At 41.0% G+C, this 13,296-nt stretch overlaps 1 protein-coding gene across 1 annotated transcript; it reads right to left on the minus strand.

The window, feature by feature from the left end:
* Positions 1 to 540: 540 nt before the first annotated feature.
* On the minus strand, positions 541 to 11,793 carry tsr1 (TSR1 ribosome maturation factor). The gene is made up of 15 exons (XM_071496781.1): positions 11,635 to 11,793; positions 10,204 to 10,307; positions 9,891 to 10,119; positions 7,664 to 7,798; positions 7,064 to 7,515; positions 5,665 to 5,809; positions 4,864 to 5,054; positions 2,510 to 2,724; positions 2,209 to 2,368; positions 2,014 to 2,124; positions 1,745 to 1,877; positions 1,457 to 1,573; positions 1,136 to 1,276; positions 955 to 1,029; positions 541 to 848 (listed from the first exon to the last, which is right to left on the minus strand). The coding sequence occupies exons 1-15, from the start codon at positions 11,759 to 11,761 to the stop codon at positions 670 to 672; spliced, it is 2,514 nt and encodes an 837-aa protein (XP_071352882.1). The 5' UTR covers positions 11,762 to 11,793; the 3' UTR covers positions 541 to 669.
* Between the last annotated feature and the right edge of the window lie 1,503 nt (positions 11,794 to 13,296).

The raw sequence follows: 13,296 nt of genomic DNA on the forward strand, positions 1-13,296 counted from the left end.
TATGAATAAATGAACCTGACAGCTGCTATTTGTCAAAATCTTAAAGGTCACAAGTCATTCATTGAGAGATTATGGACAAGAATTTTTGCTTAAAAGTACAACTTGGGAGTTCTTTTTCTGTGATTAAAGTCCCTCAAACATCACAGACATTATCTATGCAATGATTTTGCCCTAGTTTGTACATTTTAATGTGGCTGCAGGCATTAAGCCACATCTGCATGACTTCAAAGAGTTGCCAGTGTAATGGGCTTGACATATGACTAATGTAAAAACTATTATTGACCTGCCAGCTGCTGTGGTAACAGCCCTTGATATTTGTTTAATCATAAAGTATTCCACACACACACACACACACACACACACACACACACACACAGAGCTATTTGTTCACTGGTATTCACTCAAACATTTTTGACCTATTTCAAACAAAGGTGAATGTTGCTCAACAAAACAGTGAAGGAATTTTATTAATACTTATTCATGTCTGCCATCTAGTGGCCAAACCAGACTCAGCAGCAAGTTAGAGGCTTAAACAGGAAGTACTTTGGATCAAAACTGTTTTATTTAATACACATTTCACTTTGTGAAAATGACATGAGACCACACTGATCTCAAGTATTTCTGTTAATATATGTCCTGTGTCTTTCTTGTTGTCATGTTGTCCCTCCACTACTCCATGTCCAAGTCGTCCATCTCCACAATGCATTCTCTCTTGACCCAAGGTAATGGCAAGGGCACGTAGGGGTCATACGTCCAGCGGGGATACACTCTCTTGTACAAATTCATCAGGACAGTGTCTTGAGAGCGCAGCTGATTATCAAACACACACTTCATGTGACCATGTGTTCCTGAAAAAAAAAAAAAAAAAGGCAGTCAGAATCACAGTAGATAACAATTAGGGGTCATATCTGAAGAAGTTGCTGAAACTGAGACCTGTTTTAAAAATGTTCTCACCTAAAGCCTCTTTGATGTGGCCTCTCCGACCCCACTTTGTTCGCAGCTCCACTGGCTTAAACCACATGATATCATCTGTCACAGAAGGAAACAAAAAGGAGCAGCAAACCATGAATCAAAGCCACAGAGATGTAATGATGATGTAATATTCTGTAGCCATAGTATGTCAACATCCTCTCACCCCTGTTAAAGAACATGTAACGGACAACCGCTGAGCGCCGGTTAATTTTGAACGGGTGTCCGCTCAGTACGATCCTCTTCAGCACAACACGCTGAGGGTCACAGCTGAGCAGACTGCCTGTAGCCACCAGGTCCTGGATGCCTAGAGAGACAGTAACGAGAACACAAGCTCAAATACCACTACAGAATTAACTTAGGCGGGTAATTCGATAAAAGAATTAGCCAGCAGACTGGATGGTCAGGATTTTAAAATCAAGACAGCCAGACTACTAATGAAATCTACTTTTTTTCTACAAAGTATAAGTGGGACTTTCTATCTCACCGTCACTCCTTTGTTTGAAAAGCAGGACTCCTGCCGGGGAGAAGGTGATGGGAGCGTACACTGACACCACTGTGGGGGCATCTGGCCTGAGGAAGCGCTCCATCTTATGCTTGTCAGCTGGAGAAAAGCAGAGCCGGGTTCAATGCTCAGGTATTTATTGGCCACTGTATGTCCAGCAGCTAAATCTGTTTCACACCTGCAATCGTTCTGACAATTTAAAAAAACTGATCCAGGAAGAAGCGATCAAGGTTTATATAGGGGCATGTTTGCTCAAATCACACGTTCTACCTGAGGTGTGCTGAGAGAAGATAGGAGAGGCCCTGAACCTCCGAAATCCACAGTGGAACACCAGCTCCTCTTTAGATTTGATCGGCTCTGTATTGCTGGGGTGTCTCCTCACCAAGACATGCATCACTGACATCTGTGGTCAGTGGGGAAAAAAAACGATGACGCCAGTAAAGTCAATAACAATAAAACTGTCAGTGGGAGTTTGTTTCAAATGGACGGTTACAAAATTGGACACAAAGGCTTTCGAATGTCACAACTGTGGATCATACCTTCTGTTCATGGGGCAAGAGGGACACCAACACCAGAGGCTTGCCTGACTGAACACTCTCCATCACCGAAAAAGGCACGTCAGCGATGTGCAGTGTAACATACCAGCCCACCTGAAGTAAGAGGAGCAGCGGGGTCAGTGAAGCCACAAGTCTAAAACAGGAGTGCAATTCATAAATGAAGACAGTCCATTTTACCATGGCTCCCTCTTCCTCAGCTGCAGCCTCAGCCAGTATGCGGCGGCGAGTGCGTTCAAAGCTTTGGAACTGAAAAATGCGCGAGTAGTTGAGAGGCAAGTTCTCCATGGGGTCCCAGGGCGAGGAGCGGAAGCTTTTTAGTCCTCTATAGCGCTGAAACCTGGACACAGAGGACAGCAACAGGATCAAACGTGGACATGATCAAACTGTGTGGAGAAAATCTCAGAATTTGTTTTCCTTCTACTCTAAACTCACAATACTTGAAAATAAATTCATCCTCTGTAAAAGAGGCAGAACTGACCTGATTCTAGCTGATGTGTCGAGGGGTGTGTCCACCTCATCTGGAAACATTTCGTTGGCTCGAGCCTCACGGTGACGTTTTAGGCCTTCTTCTTCTGCAGCCTCGTCCATGTGCTCATCATAGCGCTGATCTGCTCCAGCTCGATCTGTGGAGCACACCTCTTCCTCCTCCTCCTCATCCTCATCTTCTTCTTCTCCACAACATGAATCAAGGTCCTGAGCAGGAAGGGTACAGCACAAATCTGTCTTAATATACTGTAGCCCCGAGGCCTGCGGACAGAAGAAGCCTAACGAATGCTATCGATTCTTTGACTGCAAACATATCTGGATCATTGCAGAGTCTGATGTTTTTTAGTCGCCATAAAAGAGACAGTTTTAAAGAAGCAGCCTGCGCCCTCATTTATGAGTATCCCCCACACAAAAAAGCCTACATTGACAAGTACACAACAGAAACAGCAGAACAGTACCACACTGCTATGCCTGTTTTAAAACAATAAATTTAGCTATATAGAGTGCATCCATCAGTCCGGTTAATGGTTCATTTTGTCAAGAGATTTTAATAATATGGAACATGGTCTCAGGAGGACTAAAACTTTGGCTTCATCCAAATTATACAAAAATACTAAATTCTTCTTCTTCTTCTAATAAATTCCTCTGATTTGTCCAGATTTTGAGACATCTGTCTCTGAGTTTTCTACCACCCCAACACAATGGGAGATAATTCAATTTTATTTTAACCACTTAATACATTGCCTCCTCCATTCCCTTGTACTGGGATGGAGGTAGACATCTCAGAGCTTTACTGTATATATTTCAAAACCAAAACTATTTACATCACCAGATACAACAGGCGGCAACCATAAAAGCATTCACAGTACTGCTCTTAGTGTCCACTGTTCAAATTATGAGCTGTTACACCAAAAATTTAGATGTTCAATTCTTACTCACATACAACACCAAAATTCAAATATACATAGATGAGCAGGTGTCTCTGCTATTCCCTCACTGTTCTTTATTACAAAGCGATTTTTATAGATATTTTTCCTTCCTCATTCTCTAAACTGCTGCCTTTACGAACAATGCCCAGACGGACATGTTGGGAACACAAGTGCAGTCAAAGAGATTCTAAGTATAGAAACTGTGATTGTATAATAGCCAAACATAAACAAGACCAGCCCAGACACAGTAAGAGTGGTGTTTTAAGAAGACTCGTGCTGTGCATAGTAGTATTTGCATCTGTATGTGTATGTGTGATGAGGACTTGCCAGAATGCAAATTATGGGAATCCCTGGTTTGCATATATTTAAATCTTGTGCTGTTCCCAGTGTGTCAACAAACCACTGCCTCCAGCATCTCAAGACATCCACACTTAGAATATCTAGAAATTCAACTTCCATGGGAAATGCATTTGTATAACGAAATGAATCATCAAAGAAGACATGCAGCACAGTGCTCCCATGACTGGCAAATTATAGGAGGAGCCAGATACATGAGGGGAAAGCGCCCAGCGTGGGGTTGATTCACAACCTTTCCAACATCCCTGCTGCAGTAATAATAATCATTATCATTTGAAGTGCCCTTTTCCCCATTGTTACCCCCACATAAATATGTACTCCTGTGTGCAGACCTTACATCAAACACATGCTAATAACAATTACAGATCGTAATGAACCCATTGCATAAGGAGAGTTTCCCCGACTTCTTTTCAAGTGGTGCTGGAAACAAATAAATGGTCTGCCCCTCCCTTCGTCCAGACAGGAAGCTCTTTTCACAGGGACAGGAAGACAGGAGGCTTCTCTCGGGACTCCTGCTCCAAACACTATTGTTGTGGTGAGCAGCCTGGCACTGGAGCCCAGAGACAGACACTGAGAAAACAAACAGTGCCTCTCAGCCGCGAGGTGCACTGACCGTGGGTCACGTATGCACCGCTCCAGCCGCGGAACCACTGACACTCATACTTCACAGCTTCTCCACAGATCAGCGTCATCCTCCCGGAGATTACACCATCTGACTGCTATGACAACAAAGAGCAGCGGCACAAACTGACCCTAAAGGTGTGTTACGCTGAAACTTTTTAATTATTTATTAAATTATAATGCAAACCATTTCAAGTCATTTTTCTACCTTTTTTTTTTTTTTAACATGTGATAGAGAAAATTAAAAATTTGAAGTTTAGTTTCTATTTGACATGTGCATACCAGTGGAGGGCCCCCATAGCCTAGACACCAAAATGCTGACCATAAACCATGTGTCGCCGGTCGGGGACCCTTGTTGCATCTTCCTACATAATTTTCTGTTGTTTCCACTGTCTGTTCTAAAACGGTTAAAATACCTACAAAATACTGTAACATGTACCTGAGAGTTTTTCTCTTCATCCTCTCCATCCATGGCCTCGTCCATCATGTCATCATCATCGTCATCACTGCTCTCTTCATCCATCTCTCCATCCTTCTCCTCCTCCTCATCATCATCATCAACAATCCACGTGGCCTGGTAGTCTGATGTTCCTTTGGGAACCTTCATTACACGTTTGTTCTTCCTGGCCTCTAAATAGCAAAGAGAAACACCAATGACACATTTAGACTATGGTCTCATTGTGGAAGGTTTCATTGAATATCTCCAATTTAATATTAAAATGACACATTTTAAATCAAGAAAGGCATTTTAGGACACAACCAATTTCTGGTTGCCAGACATGATTTGAAGTTGTCTCAGGTGTGTACAGATGATAAAATATTACTCTGTACAATTTGACTCTAACTTTTTTTTTTAACTTTTCAGATCTACTTTGAAAACTGATTCCTACATGTCACATCATGGTGTAATCTGAAACTGTAATCAAGGAAAATGTGGCAAATGTCAACAGCAGCTGGCAAACTAGTTTCATTTGTACAAAGTTTCCTGAACACAACTGTTTCCAGTCTGCTGACGGCTTCTTAAGATCACCTGTCACAATTTGGTGTCAATACCCTGCAAACAAAACAGTGTCAGACTATACTCAAATGTTTGATCTAGTCAAACCAGGTGTAGCTGCTTTAACACAAGTTTGGCCTCGATCTCAACACTGACCAGGATCTTATGCAGGTCCCCAGGAATCTTCATCTTAGCAACTGTATCACTGAAAAATGTTGTTATGTGTGAATTCTTTTTCTGCACCTTCAGCTTCCAGCAGCTCTGTTTCAGTCGGCCATGTCTGCTCTCCGTCCATGGGATCCACCTCAGCCTCAGTCTGCAGACTCTCCCTGCAGGATGGGTCTGTTTTCATGAGCACCCGCACAGGAGCCTCATCTCCACCTCCGTCCTGTGGGAGCCACAGATGACTGGGTAAACAGGTGAACATTGACAAATGTCCACGGCAAAGTGCACATTGCAAGACAAGCTTAATGGTAAAGAGTTAATCCTGTTGGGCTGCACATAAACACCGTTGATGTGTGATGACAGGAAAAGACTATTATTACTATTTAGAATAGAGATTTTCGAGAACTGAAGTATTACAGTTTTAAGCATAGGTGTATTATGTCAGCACCCCATTAATGCCCAAATGTATCCAAAGTCGTCTCATTTGTTTGTGCACATTTGCTGTGAAGAGCAGGTCTGGAGGAGGACCTGTCAGAGGAGGAGGAGAAGCCTACCTTCATCAGGCCTGAGCCCTTTCACCTGCCACAGATACCCAAGCTCCCTACTGATGACAACTTTTTGAGCAAAAATCCCTTTTTTCTTCATACATTTGTTTGTGGTAGCTTAATGCCTGCGATAAGTATGTTAATGTTATGAGTATATAGCTGTTGTATATTCTGTTTGTTTCTTGGTAGAGATTTATTTATTCCCTGTATACTCCACTGAAAGTGTAGTGTTACCGCATGGTAAATATATTTATTAAGATAAAAAAAACAGCACCAGGTGTCGTCAGCACCCACTGACCAGACCGGCTGGATTCTTCTGGTGTTTCATTGTGCCTGACTGCACACTCATAGTGTTCCTCACACTACGTAGAAATCAGCATACACCTTGTTAGAGTCCATTTTTTACAACATTTGCACAGACAAAACAAACATCTGTGCTTTGTTATTTCTCAAGTTACCACAATTTATTTGATGTGTGATGCTCATAACTTGAGAATTAATGAAGCAAAAATTGTTTTTGATTGCACAAATGTGCAGAAAAGGTGTGCAAACGGAGAGTGATCACTCATGAGTTATTTGGATGTTAACAGGGTGCTAAGGCCAATGCTTAAAAATGAAATGTTAAATTTGTGTGAGCACAAATTTTATTTTGCATGCACACAATGCACAAATGAATCAAAATGGTTTCATTAATATTCTGATCATATGGGGTGCAAATTTCACAATTCAATTTTACACTTAAGTGGTGCAACTTTTTCTACACTTACCCAAATTAAACAAGTTCTTCACGTTACTTTTTTATACCATGTGGAAGAAAACAGGATTTCCCTTGAAGCTATAGCCAGAAACTGATAATTACCTTACTAATTGTCATGTTTAAGATGTTATAAATAATATACATAAAAATATGTGAGAAGTTTAAAAACACCTACCAGCATGTCAACATCTCCTCCCTTGCCAGGCTTTGCTGGTCTGGGGGTTAAGTTGAGGGGAAGAGGGTCTGATGGCGCATCAATCTGACTGAGCTGAAAGTCTCCATGTCCACTGATGTGCACCAGTCTGTCAACCCGTAGAGGGCGGCCACGGACATACCCAGAGACACTGAGAGTACCTAGACCGGTGGGCCCACCACCTGTCCCCTCAGCAGGGCTGTTGGGTGTAAAAGTGACATGCTGACCCAAAAGATGGGAACGTCTGGAGCGGAAGCCAAGCTTTCTCTGTCTCTGAGTGCCCAGATGTCTGAGAAGTAGCGTGGCATCCTGCTCAGAATCCAGAGGGAAGAGACGGGCATCAGGGAAACGGACCTCTGTGATCTTTGACAGAGCTCTCCTGGATTCAACCCTCTTCTTCACAGGGAGGTCAGACACACCCTGACACACCAGTGCTACATGGGATAAATTCAGGGACAGAAAGACGAGGGCTTAGAAAGCGTACACCCGGAAAAAAATATAAAATCTACTGCTACAGCAGTCTATCCCAGTGTCAAAGATGGAGTCTGAAGGCTCCGGCAGTGTGTTCAGGTATATACCCACCATGGCTGGGTAGGCCCTGGGCAAAGAGGCAGGACAGACAGTAGTCTCCATAGCTGTCCCAACCTTCAGTAGAGTCCAGCACAAATACAAGACTGTCTGCAATCTTTGCTACATCCAGCAGGGAGTGCATGTCATCTGCCCAAAGACAACAAAATGCTCATCAAAGACAAAATTTATACAACAAAGATATGTGACACAGTATGAGCTTTAAATACTTGTTTTAAATTGCTCTATAACATGACTGTACATTACATTAATTGAACCAATGCCAATATATCCAGCCTTTGTATTAGGGGTAAAGCATATATTATAAATATTCTACTTTATGTCACCAGTGTAAACCTGCCAGCATGACTCCAGACTACCAACTTGAGTGTCTTTTTGTTTTTCTAAATGTATATATACTAGATATTTGCTGATTAGTTTTTCAAATATTAAGACAAATACAGTCGTCCTCAAAATTATTCATACCCTTGCTGATTCTTGTGATTTTTTTCATTTAGTGATGAAATAAATGCTTGTTTTCAAATTTGTGTTTTAGCTCCATGTGACCAACAATTGAAAGAATGACAACAATATAAAATAATTTTAAAAAATCATTTCTGGGGTATTTTATTAACGGAGTCCAAAAAAAATGCCATGTTCAAAATTATTCATACCCTAGTCCATCGTCTTTATTTAATAGTCAATGGCATAGCCTTTATTCTTTATGACTGCTTCCAGACGATTCTTGTACGTGTCCACAAGCTTCTTGCACGTCTCCTGTGGGATGTTGGCCCACTCTTCCTTGGCGAATGCCTCAAGCTGGGTCAGGTTGGTTGGTTTCCTCGCCATCACTCTGGTCTTCAAGTGATGCCACAAATTCTCAATTGGATTGAGGTCAGGACTTTGACTTGGCCATTCCAGGACACTGATGTCATTGTCCTTGAACCATTTCTTGACTACCTTGGCGGTGTGTTTAGGATCATTGTCTTGCTGGTACATCCAGTTTTGGCCAAGCTTGAGTTTTTCAGCAGATTCCTTGACATTTTCATCAAGTATCCTGATATAATCCTCCTTTTTCATGATACCTTGGACCTTGACGAGATTGCCTGTGCCACTGGAAGAGAAACATCCCCACAGCATTATGCTTCCACCACCATACTTGACAGTGGGCACAGTGTTCTTTGGTCTATAGGCTTCTCCTTTCTTCCTCCAGACATACTGGGTATCCATATGGCCAAATAACTCCAGTTTTGTCTCATCAGACCACAGGATGGTTGACCAAAAGCTGGGATCTTGCTTCAGATGACCTCTACAAAAGGCCAGGCGAGCTACCAGATGTTTTTTCCTGAGCAGCGGCGTCTTCCGAGGTTTACGTCCATGGAGACCTCCTCTGTGCAAAACTCGCTCAATGGTGGACCGTGACACCTTTGTCCCGGTCTGCTCAAGGGTTTGAATTAGGGCCTTGGTTGTGGTCCGTGGGTTGGTGTTGACCTCTCGGCAGATTCTCCTGGCAAGTTTGGGGGACACCTTACACTTTCGGCCACGCCCACTGAGGTTTTTGACAGTGTTGAACCTCTTGTGCTTGTTGATGATGCTCTGGACGGTTGAGACAGGGACACCATACTGCTTGGAAATGGCCTTGTAACCCTTTCCTTCACTGTGGGCCTGCACAAGACGCTGACGCAGGTCCTCACTGAGCTCCTTCTTCTTTACCATGATGACCAGAGATTAACAATGACCTGAACACTTTCCCACTATTTATACTCTTCTGGAAAGATGCTATTTTTTTTAACCTTGTTTAACATTTGGTCAACAAAAAAGGTATTCATTCCAATGAGACATCATGAAATAACTTTGGGACAAAGATGAACACATTTGGGACATTTTTGTTGAGATATTGCCAGGGGTATGAATAATTTTGAACATGGCATTTTTTGGTAATCCGACAATAAAATACCCATGAATTTAAGAGTTTCTTGAATTGTGTATTGTTGTCGTTCTTTCACTTGTTGGTCACATATAATTCATAAACAAACTTGACAAAAATGCATTAGTTTCATCGCAAAAATAAAAAATCACAAAATTAACAAGGGTATGAATAATTTTGAGGACGGCTGTATATCCATAAAAAAAGCAGGTCTGCAATTCTATTCATGCAAGAAGTAACTGTGTTTAACTCATTTCATTTTATTTTAGTTGGGTGTTTTTGAAGTAACAACTGTTCATATAATTTCAGACTTACCTGTGCTGTGGCTTAGAAAGGTGAACCTTTGTTTAAACCGAGGCAGGGTCAGCCCAAAACTGTCACTGATGCCACTAATGCACCGCTCCTGATGAACAACACCCCCAGCATCCTCACCCCGGAGCAGTTTGGTAATGGCGCCAGCATCGACTCCAGCATGGAGAGACACCACAGCAACCAAATGAGGAGGACCGTCCCTGCTGCCTAGACGCCGCTTCTCTGTCAGGACCTAAACAGGTGAGGTAAATGGAAACTCTGCAGCACTCATCAAGAATTCAAGGACAACTATTCTTCATGTGAAATGAAATATTACCATGTCTTTCTTATTCCTGCGCAGTTGGTTGGCTTTGTGCCTTCTGTCCATCTTCTTTTGCTCCTTCCTCTGTTTTTTGGTAAGGGCTGTCACTGACACTCTCCCTGTGTGACAGTTTAACACAAGGATTTACTTCGACTGTATGTTGCAAAATCCCAAGTGAAGTAAATGTGCACACACAAACCTCACAGACTTGCACTATATATAAACCAAAAGCTTATGACAGATGTTTTATATGGTGCAAAACTCCATCTAACAACTTAAGCTTTCGCGCTAGGTTTTCTGGAACATTATTACTGTATATAACAGTTATAATACAGTACTATCTGCATGCTGAGCTTAGTTTAAAATTGTGATGTAAGGTAGCCTGACAAAACAAACTATAACCTTGCTGCTAAGAAGAGGCCTGTTATTACATTATATTGTCACCTACCTTCTGCAGTGCTGGTGTCAATTACTGGAAGCCCATATAAAACATTACAAGTTTTCATAATTCAGTATTTGAACTGCTGTTGGGTTTGAATGTGTCCTTGAGGTAAAAACATATGCTGTAACTATGGGCTGTCAATTAATTTCCATCAGATGTGAACATAGTGCAAAGAAGGTATTCATATGGCTGTTCGTAGGTTATTGGAGTTATGACTGATGTCTACAATATCTTGGCTGCTTTAAAACATCTATTTGATGGGCAATATATGAAAAGCACCTGCAGTGGTAGATGATTCGCCTTACAGACCTCTGTGCATCTTTAGTGAAACTTATACTGAATAGTTTTCGTTCATTTGGCCCTTTGGCTGCTGTTCATTTATGAATGACAGACTGGGTAATTGGGATCCTCTGTACATAAAGTCCATGCTTTTGCTTTCAGTGAGTAATCAAAGCATCCCTTTAAGCTCAATTTACCATGTGCATGTTGTATTATTGAAGAATGATAAATCAAATTGCAGTATTAACTGCAGTGCTAATGTACAGTGTGACATTGAATTTATTACTATAAAAATTATGTAATTTTAATTTAATTAACAGATGATTAAAATCCAGGCATGGAAACTGAGGCACAACAGAGTTTGAAATCAATCAAAAAATCTACTTTCTCGCTCAGTTTAACATAGTATGACAACTGCTCTTTCTCTGCTGTGGTATTTGGGACAGCTGATTAGTCCCCCCCTTAAATGGGTATAGGTAAACAGGAGAAACACGTACACTCCACCAGTTTAGTTGTCAATGTCAAACGAGACTCGGCACAATCGGTCGTTTTTACAGGGCGATGTTCAAAAAAGACTTGATCTACATTCACCACATTTTCTACTAAACTGATGCCACCTTTAACTCCTGTGGAAAAACACGTGTGTGTACAGACCCGTGGCTAAAGCCACAAGCTAACACATCGCAGCCGTTAAAAAAAATAAATACTGACCAAACATGGCTTACCTTTGTTTTCTCTCTCAATTTCACCTTTTGTCCGATGCTTGCCATGTTTGTGTCCTTTATTTTTCTGTTTATATATGCCGGGTCTGTGACCCTGTTGTTTTTCCCCAGTCGCAACCATTTTCACCATGTGGGAAACTCAGGCATTTTACTTCCGCCTTTCAGAGTTTCCGGAGATTTTTTCCTTCAAAATAAAAGCTTGGGTAATAATATGTGGACATCTTGATATTTGTGGGACATTTTTTTTTTTTTTTTACATCGGTTGACATTACTGAATACTGCATTATATCCGTGCGTTTACTTCATCTAGTTTAAGCACAATCCAGAGAAAAACAGAACCTGTCGTATTCTGTATATGATGAGCTACTGTAACTCAGAATAGTAGAGGAATGTAACTAGTACAGTTACTCAGGTTCAACACACTTACAGTACTGTAAATGAATTTTTTAGGTAATGGTGCTATAGGGTGTTTCCATGTTATGGAACCTTTCCATGGTATGCTACTATACTACACCACATTTCTGAAGGAAATGTAGTGAAGTAGTGAAATGCACTTTTGTGTGATGGCTGTAGTTATTAGTGACTTTGCAGATAAATGGCTGTGCTCACCCACTCAGGTGTTTTCAATTACTCTGGCTTATCAGACCCAGATGTTTCTTGAAAGGTACTTTGCTGTGAATTTCATGATGTCACCAAATCCTCTGTAATAATACGAATGATAGCAATCTGTCCTGCCCCAAAAACATACAGGAAAACAATGAACTTAAGGTGAGAAAGATGTCAGTCAAGCACAGCTTGTACATGCCATGTACAATTGCACAAGATAGGTGAAAACACCTGTATGCGTGGGCTATGGGTGTGCAGCACTTTAAGATTTTATATGCAAAATATAAAGCATTACTATTGATTATTCGACCAAACAGTATAATATGTAGTTAGAATTTGCTCCTCCTCGAACAGCTACAACATTAAAATGCTGCTCATACTCGCTTCAGTTAATGCACCAGTAATAATTATGATATATGGAAATTTAACACGATTACTTTTGATACATTAAATCCATTTTCTAGTAATACTTACATACTTTAAGACAGGTAATATTTTGAATGCAAGACTTGCACTCATAACAGGGTATTTTCATATTGTGGTATTGCCTCTTTTACGTATGTAAAGTGTCAGAATACTTTTATATTTTTTCCATGTGTGGCCCATCCTACAAAAATTATTGGGCTGCTAGAGTTAAAGAAAGACACATTCAAAATGATGCCATGATAAGAAAAAAACACTTGAATATGTTTTTGTTCTCAATGCAATATTTAGAATCGTGACTGAATATGATCACAAGTAATATTGTTTATGATGCAGAACTTTTCGTAGTTTCACAAACTCACATCTGAAAAGATCAGTCCATCTTCTGATATTTAATCCTCTTTCTCAATTCTATCCAATGATTCAATTTTTTTTTTCAATTATACAATTCTTGAGTTTCCCCCGAGTGAGAAGCCACTCTTTACACAAAAGATACTCCCTCCTTCAGCCCAGAAAGAGTCAGGAGGGAAAAAGGAGGAGAAGTAATGATGGAGGAAAGAAAAGAAAATGGAGTTCCAGATGCAATGACCTCAGCTAAAACTGAGCTCACACCTCCTACAGCTGTTCATTCAGAGA

Source organism: Trachinotus anak, unplaced genomic scaffold, assembly GCF_046630095.1.
Source record: "Trachinotus anak isolate AG129_WGS33_773 ecotype Australia unplaced genomic scaffold, CSIRO_AGI_Tana_v1 ptg000014l, whole genome shotgun sequence".
NCBI lineage: Eukaryota > Metazoa > Chordata > Actinopteri > Carangiformes > Carangidae > Trachinotus > Trachinotus anak.